The 24,353-nt window shown below is 42.5% G+C and overlaps 2 protein-coding genes across 8 annotated transcripts in view; one reads left to right on the top strand and one right to left on the bottom strand.

Moving 5' to 3' along the window:
* Nucleotides 1-10,115, top strand: part of LOC6614395 (fibronectin type-III domain-containing protein 3A) — a 104,868-nt gene extending 94,753 nt beyond the window's left edge. For 3 of the 6 annotated variants that reach the window (XM_032727633.1, XM_032727634.1, XM_032727635.1), the window contains exons 4-6: nt 341-510; nt 5,063-5,513; nt 5,585-9,339. In XM_032727633.1, the coding sequence (XP_032583524.1) occupies nt 341-510; nt 5,063-5,513; nt 5,585-9,339 (4,376 nt within the window). Of the gene's footprint in view, nt 1-340; nt 511-4,732; nt 4,994-5,062; nt 5,514-5,584 lie in introns of those variants that run through there. The other 3 variants (XM_032727632.1, XM_032727636.1, XM_002038796.2) reach the window with 2 other exon arrangements.
* Nucleotides 10,116-10,914: 799 nt separating this feature from the next.
* Nucleotides 10,915-22,939, bottom strand: LOC6614396 (transient receptor potential-gamma protein). Of its 2 annotated transcripts, XM_032722877.1 has the most exons (17): nt 22,854-22,939; nt 19,269-19,311; nt 16,997-17,175; nt 16,566-16,934; nt 16,177-16,509; nt 15,936-16,118; nt 15,643-15,877; nt 15,277-15,572; nt 14,946-15,214; nt 14,584-14,700; nt 14,334-14,529; nt 14,075-14,269; nt 13,787-14,012; nt 13,351-13,716; nt 12,831-13,106; nt 12,648-12,766; nt 12,370-12,594 (listed from the first exon to the last, which is right to left on the bottom strand). In XM_032722877.1, the coding sequence occupies exons 4-17, from the start codon at nt 16,914-16,916 to the stop codon at nt 12,370-12,372; spliced, it is 3,387 nt and encodes a 1,128-aa protein (XP_032578768.1). In that variant the 5' UTR covers nt 16,917-16,934; nt 16,997-17,175; nt 19,269-19,311; nt 22,854-22,939. The 2 variants fall into 2 exon arrangements, with proteins under 2 accessions (XP_032578764.1, XP_032578768.1); XM_032722873.1 differs by lacking the exons at nt 19,269-19,311; nt 22,854-22,939 and having other exon boundaries at nt 10,915-12,594; nt 13,351-13,713; nt 16,997-17,079.
* Nucleotides 22,940-24,353: the final 1,414 nt, after the last annotated feature.

Raw genomic sequence — 24,353 nt, forward strand, 5'->3', positions numbered from 1 at the left:
AAAGACAGAGAGAGTCGGCTAGGAAGAGAGAGATATCCATTAAGCAAACACAGAGAAATCGCCGCTGACATAAAGCAGCAATGGCTGTCCTGGCAATGTCCTGAATCCCCCCAAGTCCTTTCTCGCGCGTATCTGGCTGCCGCCTCGTTGGCGCCAGCTGTCGCCTGCTTTAACTTGTGCCCTCATACATGACTATACGGCACATGTATGAGTACCATTTTGTATCTGCGAGATAGTCGCACTCGTACTCGCACTCGCACACTTGCTCATATCATCAGCATATTGCCGCTCGTTGAGGAATCTTAAGTAATTTGCCCCCCTTTTCGTTCGCTACTTACAGGTCCCGCCGTTCAGATGGTCTCCCAGAACCGACCTCCACCCCCGATGCCGGTGCCCGTCCAGGTGCCGCAGTACGTCAACGAGAACGGAACGCTGACCCACGTGATGCTCTCGCCGCAGCAGTACCAGCAACTGCATCCTGGCCAAGGACACCTACATCCAGCTCCATTCGTAAGTAGATATGTTTAAAAATCACAAGATTAAGTTATAACCAGTTTCTTGGAAAATTGAAAAATCTGTATATGAAAGGTACAGTTTAGAACTGGAGGTACAAATTTAATTTATTATTTCTCAAGCCTAAAGTAAATAATTCATAATAATAATAGTACATTCTGTAATTGAATTAATCAATATCGAAGCACGTTTTAAGCGGAATCGAAAAACAGTACACGAATACCAAACTATCTGCAATCGAATAGATGGAAAATAGTATCTCATTTCCAGCCCATTGGCGGATTTCCTTCGCTTATCAATTAATTGACAGCTAATTGAGCGAACAACCAGCAATCAACAGCAATAATTCCCCGATGCTTATTCGATTTAAAAGCGAAATTTGCATTGGGGGCGTCTGTAAAAATAATTTATTGACCAAATGTCGCCGTATGCGGCAAACAAACCGGATTGGATCCGGGTGAAGTGGTTCCTGGAAAACTGAAAACTGTAAACTAACTATTCAATTTCAGCCCGACTCGGGATTCGGATTCGATGCAAATGCATTATGAAGCTGAACCGGGTCGAAACAATGGCTAAAATGGGTAAACTTTTACCTAAACAATAACAACAATTTAAGTAAAGTTTAAACAAAAACAAAAGCGGAAAAACAGTTGGCCAGCTGTCGGTGCTTTTGTGTTTATAATTTATTTATTCATCGGTTGGCTTAAGTTTTTGTTTTTTCACCAGCAACATCGTTTTGTTTCTTCGCCGTTCTACGCTGTAAGGGAAAACTCGAGGGAGCCGAAGGGAAAAGCGTGAAATTTGCATAACTAATTAGTCCATTTCGCACAATTCCAAAGTCCCATTTACGTTGCTCAATTTCTGAGTCACCGTGCGCAAATATTTGAATGGCAAATGCATTCGGTTGCAGTGTGCTTATCGTTCGAATTCGTTTCATTGCATTTCGCGAGCTGTCATTTAGGCGTGAGCTTTGACAATTGTTCTGCGAAATTGTTTGGCCAGAATGCTAATTAGCCAGTTGGGAATAGCTGCTTGCCAACTGTGAGAAAATAACCGCGTTACGATTGTCAGGTAAATGGTAATTTTTTAAGGTAAATTGAACTTTAAAGATAAACCAATCCTTTTCGGTTCCCGCCCGTTCACTATTCCCTTACCCTATTCCTTAAATACCTTCTTTTTAAACATATAATTTATTCAAGACATTTTTTGAAGTTAAGCTAAAATGACTTCTTGGGTATTTCTAACAATTAAAAACAATTTTAATAGAGTAATAACGCATTTACACGTACAAATAATTAAAGTGGTGAGTCACAAGCTTACGGAAAAATGTTTCTATTGCTTTGCTATTTGATTAGGGGTCATTAAAAGTTAGATCAAAAGGTTGATTTCTTTGTGTTTATATGTTTTTACTGAGTTTTAGTGTATTGGCCTATTATTAACAAAAAGCCTTTTCCTTGGCAATATCTTGTTTCATTTCACTGCTACAAGTTCCCTTTCTTTTGTTTTATTTCGCTATTTCGGCTATTAAAATGCAGAACTAGTTGGCTCCCATGGAGATGCCAAGTTCAAAGTTGGGGCTGCTGCATTCCAGTTAAATTGCCTTGCTAATTTGCAAAATGGAGGCGAGCGAGAAAGAAAAACGCTTGTTAACCAAAGCAGATGAACGTTGCATAGTCACATCACGTTTCGGACCCCCAACCGTTGCTCCCGTCGCCACTTATGTCTAATAATTTAATAATAACAATTTCATTGTACAGCATAAACATTGCTATCATCTCTTTTATGTGCAGAAATCGTAAAAAAATTCACAGCAAAATTCAAATAGTTTCCATTTCCATTGCTGGAAATGCCTGGCCAAGATGCGGCAGATTCCCCGAACAATCCCCCAGTTCGTGACTTGACCAGACTACAAATCCGGTTCTGGGCTAGCGCCTAGCGCAATTGAAATTCTATTGCCCAACTCCCCCTCTTTAGGTTATTTATTGTATTATTATCAATTGCTCAATTAAAGCCAGAATTAATTGCACTGCGAATTCTATAATTTTCAACGATTACGCGCTTTCCGTGAGGTTTTAATTTACTGACACTTGGTCGCTGATTTATTTGTAAATAGTAGACACATCGATCACATAAATAAAAGAACTTCACAAGCATTATGTATGTTCATCGTTTTAATTAAAATTTAATTGCTTGCAAAGCAATCAAATCAAAAAGAAGTTAAATCTATACCATATTTATGGCGAGAGGAGTTTTAAAATAGAGATGAAGAAATATTTTCAAAAATGCTGCATTTTTGATGACGACTAAACGGGCGATTTGCATAACAATTTGTAGGTTTTAGACGTTGTTTTTCCCAAATTGAGTTAGTACAAGCCACTAAGAGTTGCAGCTTGGTCGTGCCCGCTGCTGGCAGCATTGTTGCTCATGACTCTTAATTGAACTCCACTTGAGCTGAACCTGGCTATCACAATTTTACATAACCCGCCAATCCTAATGCCATTTTCCCAGTGGAAAACTTGATTAATGCAGCGGGCAACCACTTCATCCGCCTCGCACTCAAATTCGGATTCCAGCTTGGACACATGTGGCTTCGTCACGCTTTGTTGCTGAAATGAAAGTGCCGGCGGTGACTGCTCGGCTGACTCCGCCATTCCGACTTGACTGGCTGAGGCTGAATATTCATTGACTTAATTAACAATTTGCTGCCACCACACGGCAGAAACACACACTTGAGCGTACAGCGGCTACTTTTCAGGGGGGTTTGCCATTTCGCCATATACGTGACCAAAAAAGAGTTAGATCTTGAAGCTATATTTCAAAATGTTACTCGGCAATGCAAGATGGTCCATTTTTTAAGTTTAATATTATGGGTATGAATCTATGAGGGAAATTTGTTAAATATTTCCCGAATGCAAACACATTTGCCATAGTATCTGAAACCCCTTTGTTCGCGCGCCACTGTTCGAAGCGCAGAAATTCGCATGCTGCACTTACAAATGGCAGCTTCCGCTTGTGTGTTTATGTTGAAATGTTTATAATTTGATTGTATGCTAATTTGCATAGTCGGTGTTGTGGTATTCATTATGCAACTTGACTCGAAATAACGGTATCTGTCGCACCATTGAAACCGAAAACGAAACGAAAACTCCCTCGCAGTACAAATTATAATCTTCTGTTTCTTTTTTTTTGCCAGCATGTGCTAATCCGGCTTCTTTTGTTCTCCTTTTTTTATTTCTGTTGTATTCGAGCATAAACCGCAAAAAAAAAACTCATTAACTTTGACCCATATTTTTTCGTATATTCATAGTTGATAATCATCCCAAAAGAACCGTGGTGAGAAATCCTTTAAAGTGTACAAATTGCACAACTCACATAAGGCTAACTTTGGTCATGTAAAATCACGAAATTAGTGTAATTTCAGCGAAAACAGTTTGCTACAGTTTTACACCGATTGGTGGGCCAAATTATCAATAATCAGTTAGGCCACTTTGGTAATTTTTAGATAATATATGCAGCATGCGGGCGTGGCTAATTGCCCATATCCGGAAAAGCAATTTATTTAATGATATGCTGGGGTAATCGGTATAGTCTGAAATAAATTAAGAGCATTTTGAATATACGCTTAATAAGTGGAAACACATTTGGAAAAAAATGAATTAACTTATGCATTGCGATATTTTTATTGACTATATCGACAATATATTTGTTCACTTACATTACACAAACATGTTTAAATTAGAATTCATATACATTTTAAAATTCCCTTGAGTATATTGCTGACTTTTGAACAATTACCTAAAAGAATTTCATGTTTCTAAATTAATGCGCTTAAAAGAAAAGCTGCGTTCAGTTCGTATGCTAAACTATTACATTTCAAATGTACGTGCTAAGTTGTCACCTGACAAAAGCTCACCCGTATAAGACCACACAGTGACAAAACAAAAAGCTGGCTGGTGTGAAACTAAACTTTTTAGTTAAAATCTAATTATATTCTTTTTTATTATAAATTATGATAATTATGTATGTCCTTAATTTTAATTTAAAAAGTAACACGGATGTTTCCGAGCAATTGAGCATCCCTTGTGCATACTTCATAAGCGTTTTAAAAAATACTGTTAGAGTGGTGGTATTTTTCCACCTCAGCAAACGCAGCCCCACTGAAAACGTTTAATTTGATGTTCCTTGAATTTATACGGGTTTAGTTACTAAACGTTACTAGTTAGTAGTTCCTAAAAAATCGGTGCAATGCACGTAGGTAAAAGTCGAAGGAATTTAGTGCGCGAAGAAGTCGCGTAAATTGTCTGCTTCCGTTTTGCGAAAGATAAGAAACCGAAAGTCAATAAGTTGTTATCAGTTTATTTTTAGTCGTCGGCCTGTTCTTTTGCGAGATATTTTTAGCCAGCGTGTATAAGTTGACGTGGAATTCGATTCTTTCAGTCAAATAAGAATGGATGGTTCGAAGAAAACGCTGCTTTTTAAAGTAAAAATTAGATTGTAACCAACTTAATGCTGAACTTGATAATTAAGTGCAATTTTGAACACCTTTCAGATAAGCGCGAATGGCACTTCGCATTTCTACACCCCGGTGGCGGGCTATCCTGGCCCAGGACCTGCGGGCAATGGTCCACCACACTATCACTTGCCGCCACCACCGCCGCCGCAACAGCAGCAGCAGCCACCACAACAACCACAGCAGCAGGCGCCCCAAGGAGCACCACCGCCACAGCAGCAACAACAACAACAGCAGCAGGTGGCACCATCTTCGGTCCAAGGAGCACCAAGCGCTGGAAGTGTAGGTGCAGCACAAGGAGCACCAGCCACTGCGACAACCACCCATACACACGCCCATTCGCACTCCCACTTACACGCCCACTCGCACACACATCCCCAGCCACATGCACATTCCCCACACTCGCCATCGCCGCCCAATTATCGGGATGAACGCAGCCAGCGGCAGCACAACAAGCTGCTCCGGAAGCTGGAGAAGCAGCGGGAGTCAAGTGAGTATCCTGCGGCGAAAGCATGCCACGTATTCACGTATTGTAATAATATATACTTCACCTTCCTACAGATCCCCCGCATTCGCCATCTCCACGTCGTGCCAACGAACTGAATGGTCACAATAATAACAACATTCCTCCGGGTGTGCCACTGCCCGGACACCTCAGTAGCCACCATAATGCAGTGAACCATCAAGGACGACGCCTGCCGCAGCAGCACCAGGGGCCGGCCCATCAGGTGGCACAGCAGCAACAGTCGCAGGCCAGGAACGGCAATCCGCAGCATCCCCAGAGAGCCGGCAGCAGTGTGGGTGGCGCCAGCTCCGTGGGAACCTCCGAGGACGGCGAGGATAACTCCAGTCTGGCCGGCGATGATGAGGAGGAGTACCATCGCGAGAACAGCATCATTGAGCAAATCTCAGCTATTGAAAAGCCTGAGGTAATCGATGTGACTTCACGGGCAGCCAAGATAATTTGGGAGAGTCCAGCCATTGCGAATACAGTGACGGTGGATATGCGGCAGCTCCGGTACCAAGTGCTCCTCTGTGATTCAGGAAAGCAGTGCAAGTACAAGAGCTTGTACCAAGGAGAGGCCTACGAGTGCATTGTGCAAGACCTACAGCCGGGTCAGGATTACCTAGTCCGCTTGCAGGTGCACTACCAAAAACTTACGGGAACAGTGAGTGATCCCACGGAATTTCGGACGCCACCCTGTGAGCCTGACCAACCGCCGCCCCCGAAACTGGTTTCCCGGACTAAGAACTCCATAAACCTTCGATGGGCTGCTCCGGCAGCAAACGGTGCCAGCATACAGCACTATCTGCTGGAATACGATGAGGGCAGGATGCCCGGACAACCGCAAAAGTTTGTGGAATTGGCCAAGATCAAGGCCAAGCACTATGTCATTGGAAAACTGCAGCCGACTACGGTCTACAGTTTCCGTTTGGCGGCGGTTAATGAAGCGGGTCAGAGTCCCTATTCTCCGGTGGCCAGCTACAGCACCTCCGGAAATCCCCCGCCAGTGCCTAAACCACCTCAGCTGCTGGCCAGCAGTTCCAGTTCCCTAAAACTGGGCTGGGAGCGGCGGGCCCAAGATGGAGACTTTCTGCTGCAACTACAGGACGCTGAATCGGGTCATGGTTTCCTGAATACCTACAAGGGTACAGAGCTGCAAACGGAGTGCCTGCAATTAAGACGGGCTAGCAGCTACCAATTCCGTCTGAGATCCGAAAACGAAGCCGGTTTTTCACCCTGGTCACCGGAGGTTAGCTACCGCACCTTAGCGGAACGTCCGGGAAGGCCAGGCAAACCGCATGCCAAGGGAAAGATTCATGGCACCCAGTTTAAGGCCCGCTGGGATGCACCCAGCGATTCCGGTGGTGCTGAGATCCTGTGCTACCACTTGGAGTTAAGTGCCGCTGGGCCAGCTTTCGAAAGGATCTACAGTGGCGGCGAAACAGAAGCCATGTGCGAAAGACTTCAGCCGGGTACCACATACGCTCTGCGAACCTGTTGCGAAGGCCCAGCTGGTCAGAGTCCGTACTCCGATATAGGACATGTTACCACGGAGGCGGTGCCACCATCTGCTCCGCCTCCACCGCATTGCAGTGATCCTCCCTCGCCGTACGCCGCCCTACTGAAGCTCCTTCATCCGGAGTATAACGGTGGAGCTCCGATCTTAGAGTTCGAAGCCCAGATGCGTCGCCTAGAGCAAGTGCAACCTCCGCAGTTGGTTTACCGCGGCAAGCAGGCCTACTTTGTAGCGCAGGATCTGACACCCGGTGGCATGTATGAAACCCAGGTAAGGGCCATTAACCGGATTGGCGCCGGTAACTGGTCCCAGTGGATGAGATTTACAGCAGCAGCTGCTGCTCCTGGAGTTCCCGAAGAGTTACGGGTGCTGGTGAAGTCGGCCACCCACCTGGGTGTCAGTTGGCAACCGCCGTTGCAGGAGAATGGTGCCCCAGTGACCAGTTACACCCTAAAAAGTGCCAGCCAAGAAAGAAAGGAAGATGACTCGGAGGAGGAGGTCAAAGAGCCGCCTAGCTCCGAGTTCCACAACTGCTATCAGGGACCACAAACCTGCGCTGAACTGAGAAACCTTTCGCCCTACACACGCTACCATTTCCGCATCCAGGCGAGCAACTCAGCCGGAACGGGAAACTCCTCCGACGTGATAAGTGTATGTACGCCAGCCGCAGTTCCAGGAGCTCCTCAAATGCAGGGCTACGAGTTCACCGCCCAGGAGGTCACACTCAACTGGACCCAGCCGGCGGCCCACGGCTCGCCCATATGCTCCTACAACATTGAGTACGGGGAGAGAACTATCGCTACACCGGATGCCTGTACACGCTATACTGTTAGTGGCTTAATGCCGGAAACCGGCTACAAGTTCCGTGTTCAAGCGGTCAACGCCATTGGTGCCGGAGCTTTTAGTGCCTATGCTAAGCTGACCACCCAACCAGCTCCTCCGGCACCACCTCGCTTAGAGTGCAGCGGTGCTGGCCACAATTACATAAAGCTCAAGTGGGGCGAGAACGGAAACGGCAAAGTGGTAAACTCCAATCCGTCTGGAAATGGTGGCGACTTTACCAAGTACTTTGTGGAGATGTATGTGGCCAGGGCTAAGCAGTTCCAGGCCGTCTACTCCGGCACCAATTGCATGTGCAAGGTGCACAAACTTCAAGAGCGAAGCAGCTACACTTTCCGGATTTATGCCCATACCGATCGGGCTGGCGATGGGGATTACTCAGAGGAATTTGTTTTTGAGACTTCGGCCACGCTGCCGGCGAACATAAAGCCCCCTCGTGTTGTCCAAGAGGGAAGCGTGTGCCTAATGGAGCTGCCTGGCCAACTGGGAATGCAACTCACCCTGGAGTGGCAGCACTCAAAGAACTCCTTCAATGATCGTGTGGAGTACGAATTGCAGTATGCAGTTTTGGGCGCAGCTGAATTGGAGGGTGAATCCTTGTCGCCCAAAGGACGCAGCAGCAGTTCCAGTGGCAGCTCAAATGGAGCTCCAATTAATTTGCCCAACCATGACTACAGGCAATTGTATCGCGGTCCAGAAACCAAATTCACCATTGACAATCTGGCAGCTGGTACATGCTACCAGTTCCGAGTGTGTCCAGTGCGGATAGCGGCAGGCGGAGAACTCCTGTACGGTCAGCCGTCCAGTCCATTGCGCTACCAGGTGCCCAGTGAACTGGATCCTAGCTCGGCGACCTGTCATCACCACCTGCACGGCTCCACCGCAACACCGGCGATGGCCTCCAGCCAGAGAAGCAGCCGGAAACTGTCCGCCGGCAATGGCTCAACCAACGGTCTGCACATGCGATCGGTAAGTGCGTCGGCAATAAGTGGAGCGAGCGGCGTGGGAGCAGATCCCGTGGCAATTGGACGACTGCAGCAGGAGCTTTCTGGTTTCAATGCCTGCGCAGATCCCCTGCATCACCATCATCATCATCACCACCACCACCATCAGCCGTGCGGTGGCGGCGTTGGAGGAGCCGGTGGAATCTCCGGGGCAACGGACTCGCACCACCAGCATCAGCACCACATGCACCACTCGCATCACATGCACCACGCCCACCATCCGCACACCGGAATGGGCGGTAGCTCTTCGAACTCCAGCTCCTCAACGGCGGCGGCCATATCCTCCAGTTTGGCCCAGGCGGGAGGATTAAGGCGGATCGTTTGTAAAGTTACTTCACTTTACTCCAACCGGAGGCGTCTTAGCGACCAACAAAAGGCCGTGTGCATTGTGGTCTCCTTCCTAGTGGGCACTTTCCTGGTCGCCATGCTCGTCAATATGTTGAGGGGCTAAAAAGATACGAGATTCAGACAAATGGCGCCCAACGTGGACTACCATAGGATTTGCAGGCAGAACGAAAGGAGAAAAGTAAAAAAAAAAAAAAAACAAATATGAAACACTTTATGTCTCAAAGAAGTGATTTAAACCATTAGTTGTAATTATGTATTTTTTATATATTTACCCTAACTGAATGAAACAAAATCAAACTGTATATTGTCTAATTTTAAACAAAACAAACATAACAGGAAATCAAAAAAAAAATGCAATGGAAAGAGGAATAGAGAAGGAGAGATGAGAAGGCAAAACCCCATTAATTGTATTAAATGTACACAAAACCGCAACAGCATACATTCACACAGCTAAATGTTAAAAATGGTATTTACTTATAATATTTGTTGTCACAAAACGAAAGTCTAATCTCCATATGTGCTATAAACAAAAGAGACCAGCCAGCAAATGAACCTAAAGGCTCACTAGTACTTGTCAAAACCTGTTTCGAAATGCTTCTCAAGCTTTTACTTTCTGCGTGGCCCCAAAAAGTTGCATTTGCCCTCCCGGCAGGATTGTAAAATTCGTGTATAATACGTGTAGAACTAGCATGTGGGCGTGGCCCCGCCCGCAGCGCATTATTTTTTTTACAAGACTTTTTGTAAAATGTATTCCAAGAAAACGATTGTAGATAGCTGGTCAACAAATTGCACCATCTAAAAACACTCCTAAGTAGCTAAAAAAAAAAAGAAAAATAACCGAATGGTGGAAGGGGGCGCTAATTGAGGCCAGAGGGCAAATGCAGAACGAATAATTAAACGAAAAGTATGAATTTATTAGACTACTAGCTACAAGTATTCAGTGCTGTATAATTGTTTCCCCGATCGCTCCAATCTACGCAGATATATATATTTATATATATATAGATATATAAAAAACATAGATATATGTAAAACAGCAGACGCTTCTTTCATTCTCACAACCTTTTTATACGAGTTATTACACAATTTATTATATACTTATTATACGACGAGCAAAAATTGAGAAAACCAAGGCAACCCCAGTGGGGGCTGCTATATTCGCTGGCAATCCAACTGTTGCATTTCACAACCAACCAACCAACCAACTAAATAAATTCAACCCGACACTTTTCGTAGGCTGTCCCATGTGGCTATAGCAGCCCCAACTAGGCAAAGTGATTTATATTCCAATTATTATTATTTTTCTAATTAAATAAATTAAACTAAATGTAATTGTTTCTTTCCATAGCATTTAATGTGAATTATACAAAACGGATTCTTATCTAAAAAACCGAGAAAAAGAACAAAAAAATACAAATACACAAAAGAAAACAAAACAAATGTTTGTTCATGTAAAGCATAAACATTTGCTTGATGCAAATTAAAAACATTATATATATAAATAAATAAATAAACTTAAACAGAATCAAATGATAAATAAATGGAAATTATGTATGTTTCTATGTTTACAACTTATAAAATTTATTTGCAAAATATATATATATATATATAAAACATTTAAAATAAATGCGATATACAAATAATAAAAATATGTCGTTTGTTTTTATATTTGAATCCTTTATTTTCAGATAGTAAACAACAAAAGAAACAACTGCTTCATTCGTTTCCTTATAGTTTTATTATTATTTTATATTTCCGTGCAAATAACAATTTTTATTTTATTCTAACATTGTATTTGGTATCTCGTTTGTCTGCTAGCTCATTCCTTTTTTCTGGATCCAGCAAATACATATCTGGCTATTGTGCAACATATTTTTGCTGCTCCAAAAGAAAGTATTTATATAAAATGCTATTTGATATTCCTTGTTATTGTTTTCGTTGATATTCCGTATGTTATTCGTGTAGTTGTGTGGGTATTTGTCTACTTTAACGCAAAAATCATCTAAAAATTTCGATTATTCATATTTGTATTCTATATATATATATGTATGTATATAATACACGCTAAAATCGTCGTGAGTGCAAGCCATGGATATGTCCTAGTCCGGATATATATGTATATATCCATAAAATGCAAACACTTATGTAGTATGCGATTCGATTATTGTTTGTCGTGTTGGTTAAAATCGGTGTATACAATTGTGGTATCTTTTGATTTATTTACTTCTTTTGCTTTGCTTTTGCTTTTGCTTTGCTTTGCTTTTCTGCTTACTTGCTTTTGCTTGCTTGCTGGAACAACAACAACAAATCCTTGGTTTCAAAATCCTTTCTCTCAAATCAACAAATACACAGCGCTTTTGTCATTGCGGATATAGTACGTTTCAGTTATTCAATGTTCATCCAAAACTTATGTGTATAAAAAATATGTTTCATGCTAAGGCAACGTTCAACATCGATATGGGATAGTTTAGTATTTCGTATATGTATTTAATAAAGGATTTTATTTGATCTATACTTTGTTTTCGGTGTAAAGGTATCTCTATAAAGCGCTTGCATGATATGTGTGCTTCATGGTTCAGGTGGAGGAGGAAATCTGGATGCGAAGAAGCTTTGACAATACTATTTATAGTATTTATTTGTAAATGTAAACCTCGGACGTCTAAATCGTGCAGTTCTCATAAGGATGTTCTAATCGTTTTGGTTCGTAACTGCAAGGTTGACCGAATATATATCTTCTTTATAGATGATTTTGTAGTAAGATGTGTAGACGTAGTTTTGTAAATAAGTTTGATGGATATAGAATCTATATTATAGATTGAGGTATAGGACATATCGATTCAGTAGTGCAAAGTAGTTGATTCTGGGAGGCCAGTATTGGCTAACAGTTATTGAGTGGCGTGTGCTATTCATCTGAATGGTGTCTATAACTTAACATGGTGAGGTAATTTTAGATCTAGGCTGAGTTAGTCTAAGTATAGCTTCTTCAGTATGTTTAGCTGCACACTCGTGATGTTTTCATATCAAAAATGTCAACAAATTGTATCTGCATAGGATCTAAGTATCTGCTTCAGGTGCGCCATCTAAGTAGTTTCCTTGGTATCTCTGGCCTCCTCCTTATCTTCCAAAAATTCCTTCAACCAATAGCTCCCGTGGTCGAAACACAACTGGTGCTGATTAGCGGCTCCCTGGAGTTTACAGACGTGTTGGATGGATCGATGGACAGAGTGAAGGTCGAGTTGGTCTCCACCGAATCGTGTTGACTCTGCGTCTGCTCATGGCGTCTTGGCTTGACCAATTGGGCTGGATTGTGCTGCACGCCGGCCTCGGCGGCAGGATAGCTGGACACCCGCTTAAGGGTCTGAACGGAGGAAGGGGTTTAGTAAGTTAATTTTCAAGCGCTGAGCAGCTCACCTTATCATTTAGTATCTCAGCTGCATTGGCCGCTGCCACGGATTCGGTGACCGGACAAATATTCTTGCTCGATGAGAACTTTTTGCGCTTACGCTTCAGTGCAGCAATGGCAGTGAGACCTGAATGAACAATATAAATACTTATATACCATGATCTTCGCAGATATATTATATGTTCACCTACCACTTGTCGTGTGAAAGAAATGCGATCCCACTCCGGCGTGGGCTGCTGGCGAATTGCTGACCACCGAAATCGTGGGAGTTGGTGTGGATGTGGTTGTGGAACTGGACTCTCCATGGTAACCATATCCCTGCTGTGGCGAGTTCTGCGCGTAGGTCACCCGCATCTGGCCATGAACTGGCGTTGATGTGTGCGAGGAGTTGCACACCGAATCCTCGGACTTCGATCGGCCCAGCATTTTGCTCACGTTGCCGACTTTGGCGGCTTCGATTAAGGTACCTGCAAATATACATATTATTAAATATACAAAACATAAACAAGGGGGAACACTATAATCGAGTTTATCGACTATCAGATACCCGTTACTAAGCTAGTAGTAGTGTGAGTTAGGAATGTAACTAAGAATAAAGTAAATGTATTATTTGCATATAGATTGGACGTGGCCACATTTTTTGGCAAGCAAAATATATATATTCCAACTGACTAATATATATAATTGCAATTGTACAATATATTAACATACCCCATCTCTTTTTGTGTCCAGCGATTCGCTTGTTGTACGGCTTCAGAGCGGACTTGTTGTACTTGGTGACCTGGCTACTGGCGGTCAATGCCGCCCCCTGAGTTCCCTGGGGAGCTGTGGGTGTGGTCGGTGACTCTGATCCACCACCTCCACTTCCGGCCTGACTTTGCTGGCGCTTGTGCATAAAGTTCGGCGTGAAGAGGGTGGATAGTGTGGAGCTGAGGATCTCGTGCTGGTTATCATAGTTGTCCAGCGAGGTGGAGAACTCGGCAACTGGAGCCAACGATCCCGTGGAGCCAGGCGGTGCGATATTGAAGCCCTTCATCAGGCGACGCTCCTTCTGGCGGTTTTTCTTGCCACCACCTCCTGTGGGCCGATAGAAAACCCATTTAAATAGAGGGTTGTTAGCAATCTTCCAGGGATTCGTTAAGCTTACCACCTCCTTGGCCCGCCGTCACATTCGTATCCATTCCGCTGTTCTTGAGTATTTCCACCAGCTCACACCGGAAGGCGGATATATCCTGCTTGATCTCGTTCACGTCGTCCTCGGTGACTCCCTGGGATTCGGCCTTTCGCTGCTCCACGGTTACATAACGCCTGACCAAATTCCGCATTATCTGCTGGTACTTGAAGTCCCGATCGCTAGCCTGCTGCGCCTTTCGCTGCAGGAGATTCAAGATGGGATTGAAATATCTTTAAAATAAGATATATGAATATAACTTACTCGTATTGTCTTTAGATGTTCCCGTCGAGCGGCAGAGGATCCGCTGCAGAAGACGCGGCGCATCCATTTGATGGCGTACCAAATAGACTTCGGAGTAGGTATAATGTTAAATGGCGGTGGACAGGTTCCGCCCTCCTCAAAGTAGCTTATCCAGAGCTTGGAGCGAGCAAACTTCCACTCCACATCAGCACGTTCCTAGAAAAATTAAAAGCGTACATGAGTTTTTTGATGGATTGACCAGTAAGTGTAAATATCCCACCGAAATAAGTTGATACGAATGATTCATCATGGCAATGAGAAGGTTGAGCAGCACCACAATATTTATAACCGAGTAAGTTCCAAACATTAGCATGCCCCAGAATCTGGTAAAGATCTTGATTCCATCCAACTCAAAGCTGTCCAAATCTATTAGGCCGAAGACAGCCCAGAAGAGAGTTTGTGTGGTTTCGAATAAACTAGAGGAAAGTATTTCATTAGTACCTTAATAAGTTTTTATGATTATTAGTTACTTGGAGAATCTGCGCCACACAATGCAAGCATTGGGATCATTGGTTCCATTCATGTTTAGAAGAGCACTCATGGGCGAAACTTCAGGACAACGTTTCTTCTCGAGATCGGCGTAGTACCTTAGAATTAAAAAAATATAATAAAAGTATTACACAACACGTAATCTAGTTTTGTTAAGAAAACTGAAAATCAATAGGTATTATTTAAATACAAGTATTCTTTATCAGGATAAGATGTCATGTAGATCTATCCATTTCAAAATGGGGTTTGTTTTACTTATTAAAGCACTTTTAAGAAAGTACTTTGTCTAATATTTATTATATTATGTTATTATTATTATGTTATGTTATATGTATATGCTCACCACAGCAACTGATTGAGACCACTGCCAAAAGCGAACAGGACTAGGACATATAAAAAGAAGAACTTCATGATGTCCATCACCATCCGGGACAGCGACACCTGCAGTGGCCCCAGATGCGGATTCACCGAGAATATATAAACCAGCTTGAGGCTACTGAAAATGTTCGCTGCACTGAATAGACCCTCCGATATGAGCATCGGGTCCCAGGCGTCCCACCGCTCCCTCGGCAGATCCGTGGCATGCGAGTTGTATATCATCTCTTTTTGGACCTAAAAGATACGTTGATATTAATTATTATCTACTTAATTGAGATTTTTTGATTTAAATTTACCTGAAAGAAGGATACAACCCGCAAAGCCACTGTGGCCACATACAGGGAGTTCGTGACAAAGTCGATCACATTCCACATGTCGTTGAGGTACTCCTGCAGACCGACGTCCCACAGTTGCTTCACCTCGCTCCAGATGAGACCGCTCACCCAGGCCAGGATTAGCCACTCAATGAAGGTGGGCTTGGCTCCGCGCTTCGTGGGCAGCTCCTCCATCGTGTTCAGTATTCCCGAGGAATCGGCAAAGAACCAGCCACCGATGAAGGTCTCAATTCTCTGAGAAGCCAACATCAACAGAACTAAGAAATTCGAGTGAAATCACTAGAGTTAGTTACATTCTATCACTTTCCTTAAGTATAGTTTACTCACATAGAAAGGTGAAGTAGGAGGCGCTGTGGCAGATGAACTTGATGAAGGGTTTTCGCATTGTTTGGCCAATGCTGGAGTAGGGTGCCAGGATGTAGGCCAAGGAGAAGATGGGGAACATGATGCCGATCCGTATGATGTCCACAGCCTGCAACGCCATATTCTTCCTCCGGAATCCTGGCAATCCTTCGTACCAAATGCTGGCCAGCAGTTGTTGAACATTTGAGTGGGCCACGAACTAAATGAGATTACCTTTTGAACTTTGTTATTCCTGGACTAATATTCAGTGCACCCACCTTCTTCTGGCGCAGTTTAATGGCCAGCTTCAGCCGGTTTAGATGCATCCGTTCTCCGTGCTCGTAAACCGGACCGGTGGGATCGTGGTTGAGCAGGATCTCCAGCTCGTGGGAGGTGCGAGTGTGGTCCAGCAGGGCGGTGGCGAAGTCCTGGCACTGCTTACGCAGCTCCTGGTACTCATTCTGCGGAACAATATACATATATATGAAACATCTATAATTCAAGTGCCAAGTGACCAACCTTAAATTCGTGCTCGAGAAAGCTAAGTCGGCGCAGCTCCCAAGACAACTCGAAGGCCGTGAGGATGGGGTCCTTGGAGGAGAGTGCTATCAAACTGGGACTGGCCAGGGCCCGATAGGCGTTGATGCGCGATCTCGAGTGCCTGAGGGAGTCCTCCTGCCGCGACTGAACGCACTCATCACAGCCACATCGCACATCATGGGGCATGGGCAGCACGGCACCCCGATCCAAGAGGATCTTGATGATCTCATAGTTGTCGCGGTGAGCCGCCAGGATCAGGGGCGTAATGTCCGGCGTGAAGGTCGACGTGTCCTCAGAGGCGGATTCCCAACTCTATGAGGAATAATTAAATCAACAGGACTAGTAAATATAGCTGGTAAACTACTAACATGATTGCCCTCGCTGTGAAAGGTGACGTTTTCGTGGTCCAGCAACACCTCCACAGCCTCAACGAATTCCTCAGAGATGGAATGCAGCAGAGCATCCTTGGTGTCCACATTGTAGTTGATCAGCAGCTCCACCATTTCCAGATTCTCGTTGTCAATGGCCATCAGCAGAGCTGTTCGTCCCAGAGGATCCACGCAGTTCACATTGATGTACTCCGTGTCCTGGGCCTTCTGCAGCATCCTGCGTGTGCCGGCCATATCGCCCCTTTCCACGGCCAGCAGGAACTTCTTCTCCTCCAGCGTCAGCTGGCGAATCTCCTGATGCGGTCGGATCGTGTTCTCCTCCTCCATCATGCCGTGGATGCTGTGACGCTAAAGGATCAATATATATTCGGTTAATAGTTGAGAATGATTATTGAGGCTCTCAGACCCACCTTCACCCTTCTGGCTGGCTCAATCTGGACCGCTATGTGACCACTGCCGCTGCTCTCGCTGCCCAGTTTCTTCTCGGCACTGTCCGCCGCATCCGCGCCATTCTTGATCTTATTGAGGATTGGGGCCAGCACCGATTTCCGGCGCGCGGGACTCACAAAGTGCAGCTTTTTTCCGTCGTCTAAAGTACATTTTACAAAGTATATTGGCAATATAATTAAATAGTATACGTAAAACTAGGCATTCTTTATGGAAAAATTACATATAAATAATTGAAACTAAATTTGAAACCACAACGCTTCTTGTTAGATGTTTACTCAGATGTCTAGCATAGATAATCCGGTTATTTTCAACCCAGTTCAACCTTGAACAGGACCTACACGCACACAAACACTTGAATGTTGTTCAAGGCAAACGCTCCTGCGAATCATCAAATTGCCATTAAAAAGTATTTGCTCTGATTTTCTATAGCCTTGGGATATAATCGTTATCCTTATCATGGCTAGGAAATAAAATAATCACATTCAATCGGAAAATGCAAACACAAAAAGCGAAAAAAGAAGAGTAAACCCGTACAGCAAACACAAACACGTGGCGTATACGCGATATATGATGGCTTGCAGGGTGGCATCAGAAATCTGGGTCAGTTATTGCCTGCCATTTTTTGTTTTGCTTTTTCCTTTCATACCATAAAATATGCATATATGTATGTGTGTGCGTGGTTAGATGTGTTGTCACTTTTTGGCATTTAATTTCAAACGACATTGGGCGCATCGGCAGACAAACAAACAAAAAACTCAAATGCATCCATATAATTGTAAACAAATTTTCATGCATTCATCTCGAGTAGGATTTTAAGTCAAACTACCCACAAATTATAAGCATAAAACAACGCTAAACGCTATAGTCGACATTATCGACTTTTTGATACCCTTTACTCAGCTAAAGAAATGAAAATAAAGACATGGAAACAACAAATGTTTCTATATAGCACACGTGCTCCACCTAGCGGCGATTACGTTAAGTGATTACAAATTAATAATAAAAACTGAAAATTCTACTTATTAATTCAGTTTGTATGAGGCTTGGAATAAAACAGTTCAATAGCTTTTCAGCTTTCCAACATTCTTGCTCTTATGCTCCTCTAAATTTTTGGATTTATACGGATGACATTTGCTAGTTTCCTTCGACTAGTAAACCTGAATAAGAATATACTTATTTTATGCTGTTACTTCATTTTGAAAAATATTTTAATTTGATCAAAAATAGTCACTATTTTTGTTAGGCCTTAGATTTTCTTAACAATAATAACCCTTTTACCTCAAAAAGTATGCTACATCATATCAATAATGATGTCATGAATCAAAAACAGAGCTCGTTTTTAATATTAATTAGTATAATAATATTAATAATAATATTATTATTATTAGTGGAGCACTTGTAAAGTACGGTTAAGTGGTTAATTTACTGAAATATCAGGTGACTCAGACAAGGCGAAGTCGCATTTTTGCCTTCCACGAGCGTTGAACTCTCATTGATTGCACCGACAGCACAGACACACTCACACATCTAGGACATGCAGACATGTACGAGCATATTAGCGTATTCCTTTGAGTGCCTTTGTGTGAGTCTGCGCAGACTTAACCTAGGCAACTTTCATTTATGTTGGCGTAGGTCGCGAGCACACGTAAATACCATATTGCAAGCCAAGAAAATTGACGTCGCCTGTGCCGCCATTTTGCACACAATCAAACAGTAAACACACACACACATGGAAGAAAAAAATCGTTTTCACGGCTGACATACTAATCACAGGCAGGACCCATCGGAATGCTATTGATTGACCTGAAAAGTCAGACATCGTACACCTGCATTTGCAATTTAAATTCCAGCTGAAATTGCAGCTGTTTGGATAGGTATTTATTATTTAGTTCGATCTATTCACAGCTAAATAAGTAAAAATGCTTACTAAGCCGACTGAAACTAATTAATGTTGTGTGAGTAATGAGAATTGGTTAAGCCCTTATAAAAACTATTATATGTCTATAAAAATATATAAAATGGTGGTTCGTTGGAATTCAGCTCTATCCTTCCCTTATTTTCAGGCTTATATGCTAGTTTATATTTATGACTGGCATTAAATTTAACTTAACTAACAGACTCCCCCATATTACGACTGAAAAGAGAAGTCATTGTCTTCGCTTCACTGGCAACAACGGTGCGTATACGTTATGTGGATACGCGCAAGTTATGTCTTCAGGATTAATAGCTCACCTTCGCCTTCTTCGCCGGCTTTCGCATCGCTCCATTTCGACAACTGGAAGGTAATATAAGAAGCAAGCGGTTAATCATTTGTTAGTTAGTTAGTATAAAAATGCTTTAATTGAAAAAAAAAGTTAACTTTGAAGATTTGTAAGAAACGAGTACCAATTATAGTTAAAAATGCAATATATTACTAATACTGTAAACAACTTAATAATCTACTCTCCCCAAAAACAGTATCTTCATTAATTTTTTGATGTATCCGCTTTGAAAAGTTTCGCAAAATTGATAAATTCCGCCTTGAACACTTTCACCAGATCACCTCAGCAGATGCGTTTCCTGCCAGCCGCCGAAAACAAACCGAGAACCTTGACACACAGAATCCTCGGCAGGCTCAGTGGGAGCTGCAGCCAAGAGCGGATAATTAAATGTCAAGACTGCAAGTAACAACAACGGGGGGGTTAAGGTGAGCCTGGGGGGGATGGAGTGGGCGGGATGTGGGCGGGTCTGCAGCGTTTGTTGTTACCTTCATGGCTGACCAAACAAGCAGCCACAAAACATGAAGCCACCACACACACAAGCTCTCGGAGAATGGGATAGATACAGAGAAATACACTGCAATAAATAAAAGAGCAAACTTTTTATGTTTAAGCATTACCAAATGCAAATGTTTCGCCAATCAAAAGTATATATATATAAGTTGATATTTGAAAGAAATTTTACAATGTAAGGAAAGGTATCTATATCATTTCTTTCAGTGTACATGAGCATGCGGAATGGCTGTCGTCCGAGGTGAAATTCAGGTTCAGGCGAAGGCTGCTCCAACATCCGGCAACCGATCCATGGGCGGCTGCTGGAGCAGCGACGCCAGAAGGAGGGGCGGTAGGTGAGGGTGTGGCACAAATCTGGCATGCATGCCTCGAGTGTCCTTGTGGCGGGCAACAAACGCCAACGACTTGTGGCTCCACACACACAGTGCGTGTCCTTGGATATTTCGCAGGAAAAGACAACGTCGAGGACGAACCGCAACAATAATTGCAACAACAACATCAGCAAAAGCCAAAGCAGTAGAGAAAAACTTACTTTTGCGATTTAGTTAGACGATAAATATTTGTTAAGTTGTCTAAAATTTGTATACTGTTGCACTCAAAAATAAAAAAAATAAAGTGTGTATAAATACAACTTTATGTGGCTAGAATGTCTTTGGTATTAGAATATTCTATCTTCTTTGGATATGCTTCTACGTTAATTATATTTCGTAATTATTTTTTTTTGCCTATTATATGGCATTAAAGAGAAGGAAATCCGCTTTCGCTAGATCTTAACTTTCTTTTGATTCTGTTTTTGTTTGCGGCAGTAACTTGAGTCTGAAGATGTGGCTGTGGATAGCAAAGGATGCCAGCCAAGGCAACGCCCACTACTTGGAATCCCATTCACCCACTCACTCAATTTTTGCATTTCTCTTCTTTTTTTCGGAGAAGGCCAAGCACGAACTGCTTGAGAAACAGTGCAAAGGGCAGGGGTGCAGCCGTAGAAATCCAAACTTAATGCTCGGAGAGAGGCGCAGTGCAATATTTTATACTGGTCGGCATTACGTATACGCCGTGTTGTCAGCAATTAAAGGCGAACTTAGCGAGCAGCTGTCGTTGCCATTCGTGTTGTTGCTGACTGTGTCCTTGAGCGCCTTCTAATTGAGGGCACTGCACTCGCCTGCGGTGACCCCAAGGCACCCCTTTCCCTCCACCTCCCTGCCCCCTGCCCCCTTTCCACCCACCCACTCACCACTTCAATGCCCCTTTTTCCCCTTCCGTTTGTGGGTTTTGTTTGCGCTTAAAAGCTGTTTAACTGTCCTCCGCCCCCCGCCACCTTTACAATTGTGTCCAAAAAGGAATTAGTTTAAAAAATATATATTTTTAGATAAGCATCAAAATAATTTCAGTCTAAAAATCAATTTAATTTACCGAAATATATTTGAAATTAAACAAACAATTATTTATAATATTTGTATCTTAAAATGTTACTTATCCTTAAATTCGAATCGTTCAAAAATAGTAACATATGTAGATATTTCTTTTTTCGGAGTAAAGAAAAGTCCGAAAATGTTTTACTATTATTATTATTTTGACCTCGACAGTATTTCTGCGAGGATTGTTATAGTTGCACTTGTGTGCAGTGGGGCGTGTACGTTTGTGTGTGTGAGTGTGTGTGTGTGTTTGTGTGGCAGCTTTTGTTGGGGGTGCAACATGCAAATGAATCGAATTTCTTGCATGTGTTCGCCGTTGCATTGGTGTTTGTGCCTCTGTTTGTTTGTTTACATGCATGAAACAACTGAAATGCTACTGTATGCACCCAGCACAAGCACTAATGCCCGTGGAAACACACACCTGAAACCAGAAAGTAGGTTAACTCGTTCTTACGGTTCCAGTTTTGCAGTAATGCACGAAACGCGACTGGCATAGAAAATATAAAAGAACCCTTTCTTAGGGCAAGATTTTGGAAAAAGGAAGTTGGTTCGATTTTAAAGCACAATAATACAACACAAGGTTGTCCTAGACGAACAATTTTTTGAGTTGTATTACCTTCCACAAATGTATAACGATATCTTATAAATGATATCCCAATTGGAAAATATCTTTCTTTTTAATGTGCCGTCTGTGATTTCTCAGAATTAATTTCATTAATAAATTTACTTATCTATTTTTAGTGCCTCAGTCATGTTCCAAAATATATACATATATGGAAAGCATGATTTTGTTGGATATGTTTATGGTAAACTTTCGTTTATTTGAATCATATGGCTTTGATTTAATACATTCTTGCACATTGAAATACGGTCTTTACTTAAGTTTTAAATTATTTTGAATAGCCATGGGAAATGCACTCGTGCCAAATGAAGAATCCGACTGATTGGAATCATTTTGAACAATACTAATAACCTTTCAAACTAATCAATCGCAATTGTTGTTATTTGATAAGCATTGAGTCTTTCTTTTCAGCTCCTCTTTTATTTGCACCTTCTTATTTAAATTAAGCTAATCAAACACAAGCGTCGAGAGCAACACCTCCAGTCGCCTATGAACCCAGATGAAAATAGTTGAAAAGTCTTTGGGCGCAGTGCGTCCTGCGACCTTCTTCTCCCCCTCTTCAATAGAAGCCCCCGCATCTGGTAATCGAGAAACTGGCACAAGTGGACACTGAAGAGTCATCGACAGGACGATGATGGGGATGCAAATGCCGACGAGAATGGGAATGAGGATGAGATCGAGTATGAGTACCCAACCTGGACAAAGGGTCAAAGGCCACTGGGCAAACAGTGGCGGAGCAGAGCAACAAAGTAATCATTTTTATCACACAAACACGAGTGTTTTCCTTTTACTCAGGCAGCCAACAAAAATGCACACTTTTCAATAAAAGGAATACTAATTGGATATTTGTTATTCACTAGTTGACAGTTATTATTATAAAACGAAGTTTAATGGTTAATAAAATGGAAAAAAGAAGCCATTTCATTCATTTTTTATCCCAAATCATTATTCCTTTTTATGTGGTATTGTATCTGGGAATATTTTCCTGTGTACCGGGCACACCTTCACTCACCTTGAGTTGAGATTTCCTCTTGAGGGCGGCAATTGAACGAGTTTGCTGTCGTAGAACCTCCAGTGCAGCAACGAGGTCAGAGGTCGAAAATCAAAACGAAATTTAAAACTGATTCCGGCCAGGCCAATAGCTGAAATCATCCGAAAAAATAAAAATATTGATGCCACGTACTTTGAAACTCTCACGAAATTGGATTTCATTTTCGAAAAATTGTTATACCCTAGCAATATCTGGTTAATATAAAACTGGAATTTATTTTAAAACTTTTCATAATTAAAATGAAGTTTTATATGTTTATTCAAATATTTCTAGATTTAAGTAATTGGTTTTAAGTAATCACATTTTTGTTAATATATATCCAAATTGCAAGAGCATCTAAATACGATTTCCCCGATACGTTTTGCGTTAATTGTTTACGTTTGCGTGAGGAACGGCGCGAAAAAGATGAAAAACATATCGTTTGAATTATAAACAATTTGCAACGAAATTCGTTTTCAATATTTTCATTTAATTTTCATGATTGGTTTGTTTGGCGTTAATTGCACGTTTTTACTGACTAATGAGTGGGTGATAGAGGCTAGCCGATTAGTTCATTTTCAAAATTTTCGAATATTTAGGAATAATTGAGGATATGTATTTGGAGGTTTCTCTTTCACTTGGAATAACCTTGCGCATTTTGAAATTTGTAACATGTTGGGAGGGGCTTTCCACTGCATATTTCCGTTCCGTGCTCTGCAACCGGAAGTGCACACACACACACACACACTCATAGTCGAAACCACCACACCAACACACTCAAGTGCATGGGGGTACTTTTTCATATATTTTTTTTCTACGGTTTGGTAACTTTTAAGAGGGTGTTTGACCCATAAATGAATTTATGCCAATTTAGAACGGCAAACACAGTTGTGGGCTTGGAAAAACTTCGGTTAGGGGGTTAAGCATTGGGCGGGGGCGTTGGCTAACCAATTAAAGCGAGTTTTTTTTTGGGGTTGTTTATTTATTTAGTATTCCCTGTTGCTTTTTGCAGGGGCAGCATAACCGGATATATTTGTGCAATTATTTTAATGGCCTAGACAATAACACAGAAACACACACAAACACACAAAAGGCAAGTGGCTAGCCCATTTTTTATTTGAAATTTACTTTCTTTGCTCGAGCTTTTCGTTTGCCTTTGGCCGAATAATTTTTGCTTTAATAATTAAAAGTATTTTTGGGTTGCCCGCTGTTTTCCGAGTTTCTCGTGCGCCTTGGCCAGCAGTCGACTTGCAACTGAGCAAGTGAAAAAGTCGAAACAGCTGAAAAACTGCAAGGACTCCCGATCCCAAAACCGATTCTTACAGACCAGACGAACTCTGAACCGAGTTTAAATGTCTGTGGGGGTATTTCTATTCAATGGTGGCCCCAAAAACTCAATGAAAACGGCAAGCCGGCTGCAGGCGATGCAGCGCGCATGTGTCCTGTAGTAAAACGGCGGCAAGGATAATGACCTCTTCGAGG

The sequence above is a fragment of the Drosophila sechellia genome, chromosome 2L, assembly GCF_004382195.2.
Source record: "Drosophila sechellia strain sech25 chromosome 2L, ASM438219v1, whole genome shotgun sequence".
NCBI lineage: Eukaryota > Metazoa > Arthropoda > Insecta > Diptera > Drosophilidae > Drosophila > Drosophila sechellia.

Coding starts and splice junctions, on each gene's coding strand:
- LOC6614396 (XM_032722877.1), bottom strand. CDS start 16,916: ATGATGGAGGAGGAGAACACGATCCGACCGCATCAGGAGATTCGCCAG. Junction 15,878..15,935: donor TTAAACTGCGCCAGAAGAAG/GTGGGTGCACTG, acceptor AATCTCATTTAG/TTCGTGGCCCACTCAAATGT. Junction 13,717..13,786: donor GACGGCGGGCCAAGGAGGTG/GTAAGCTTAACG, acceptor ATCGGCCCACAG/GAGGTGGTGGCAAGAAAAAC.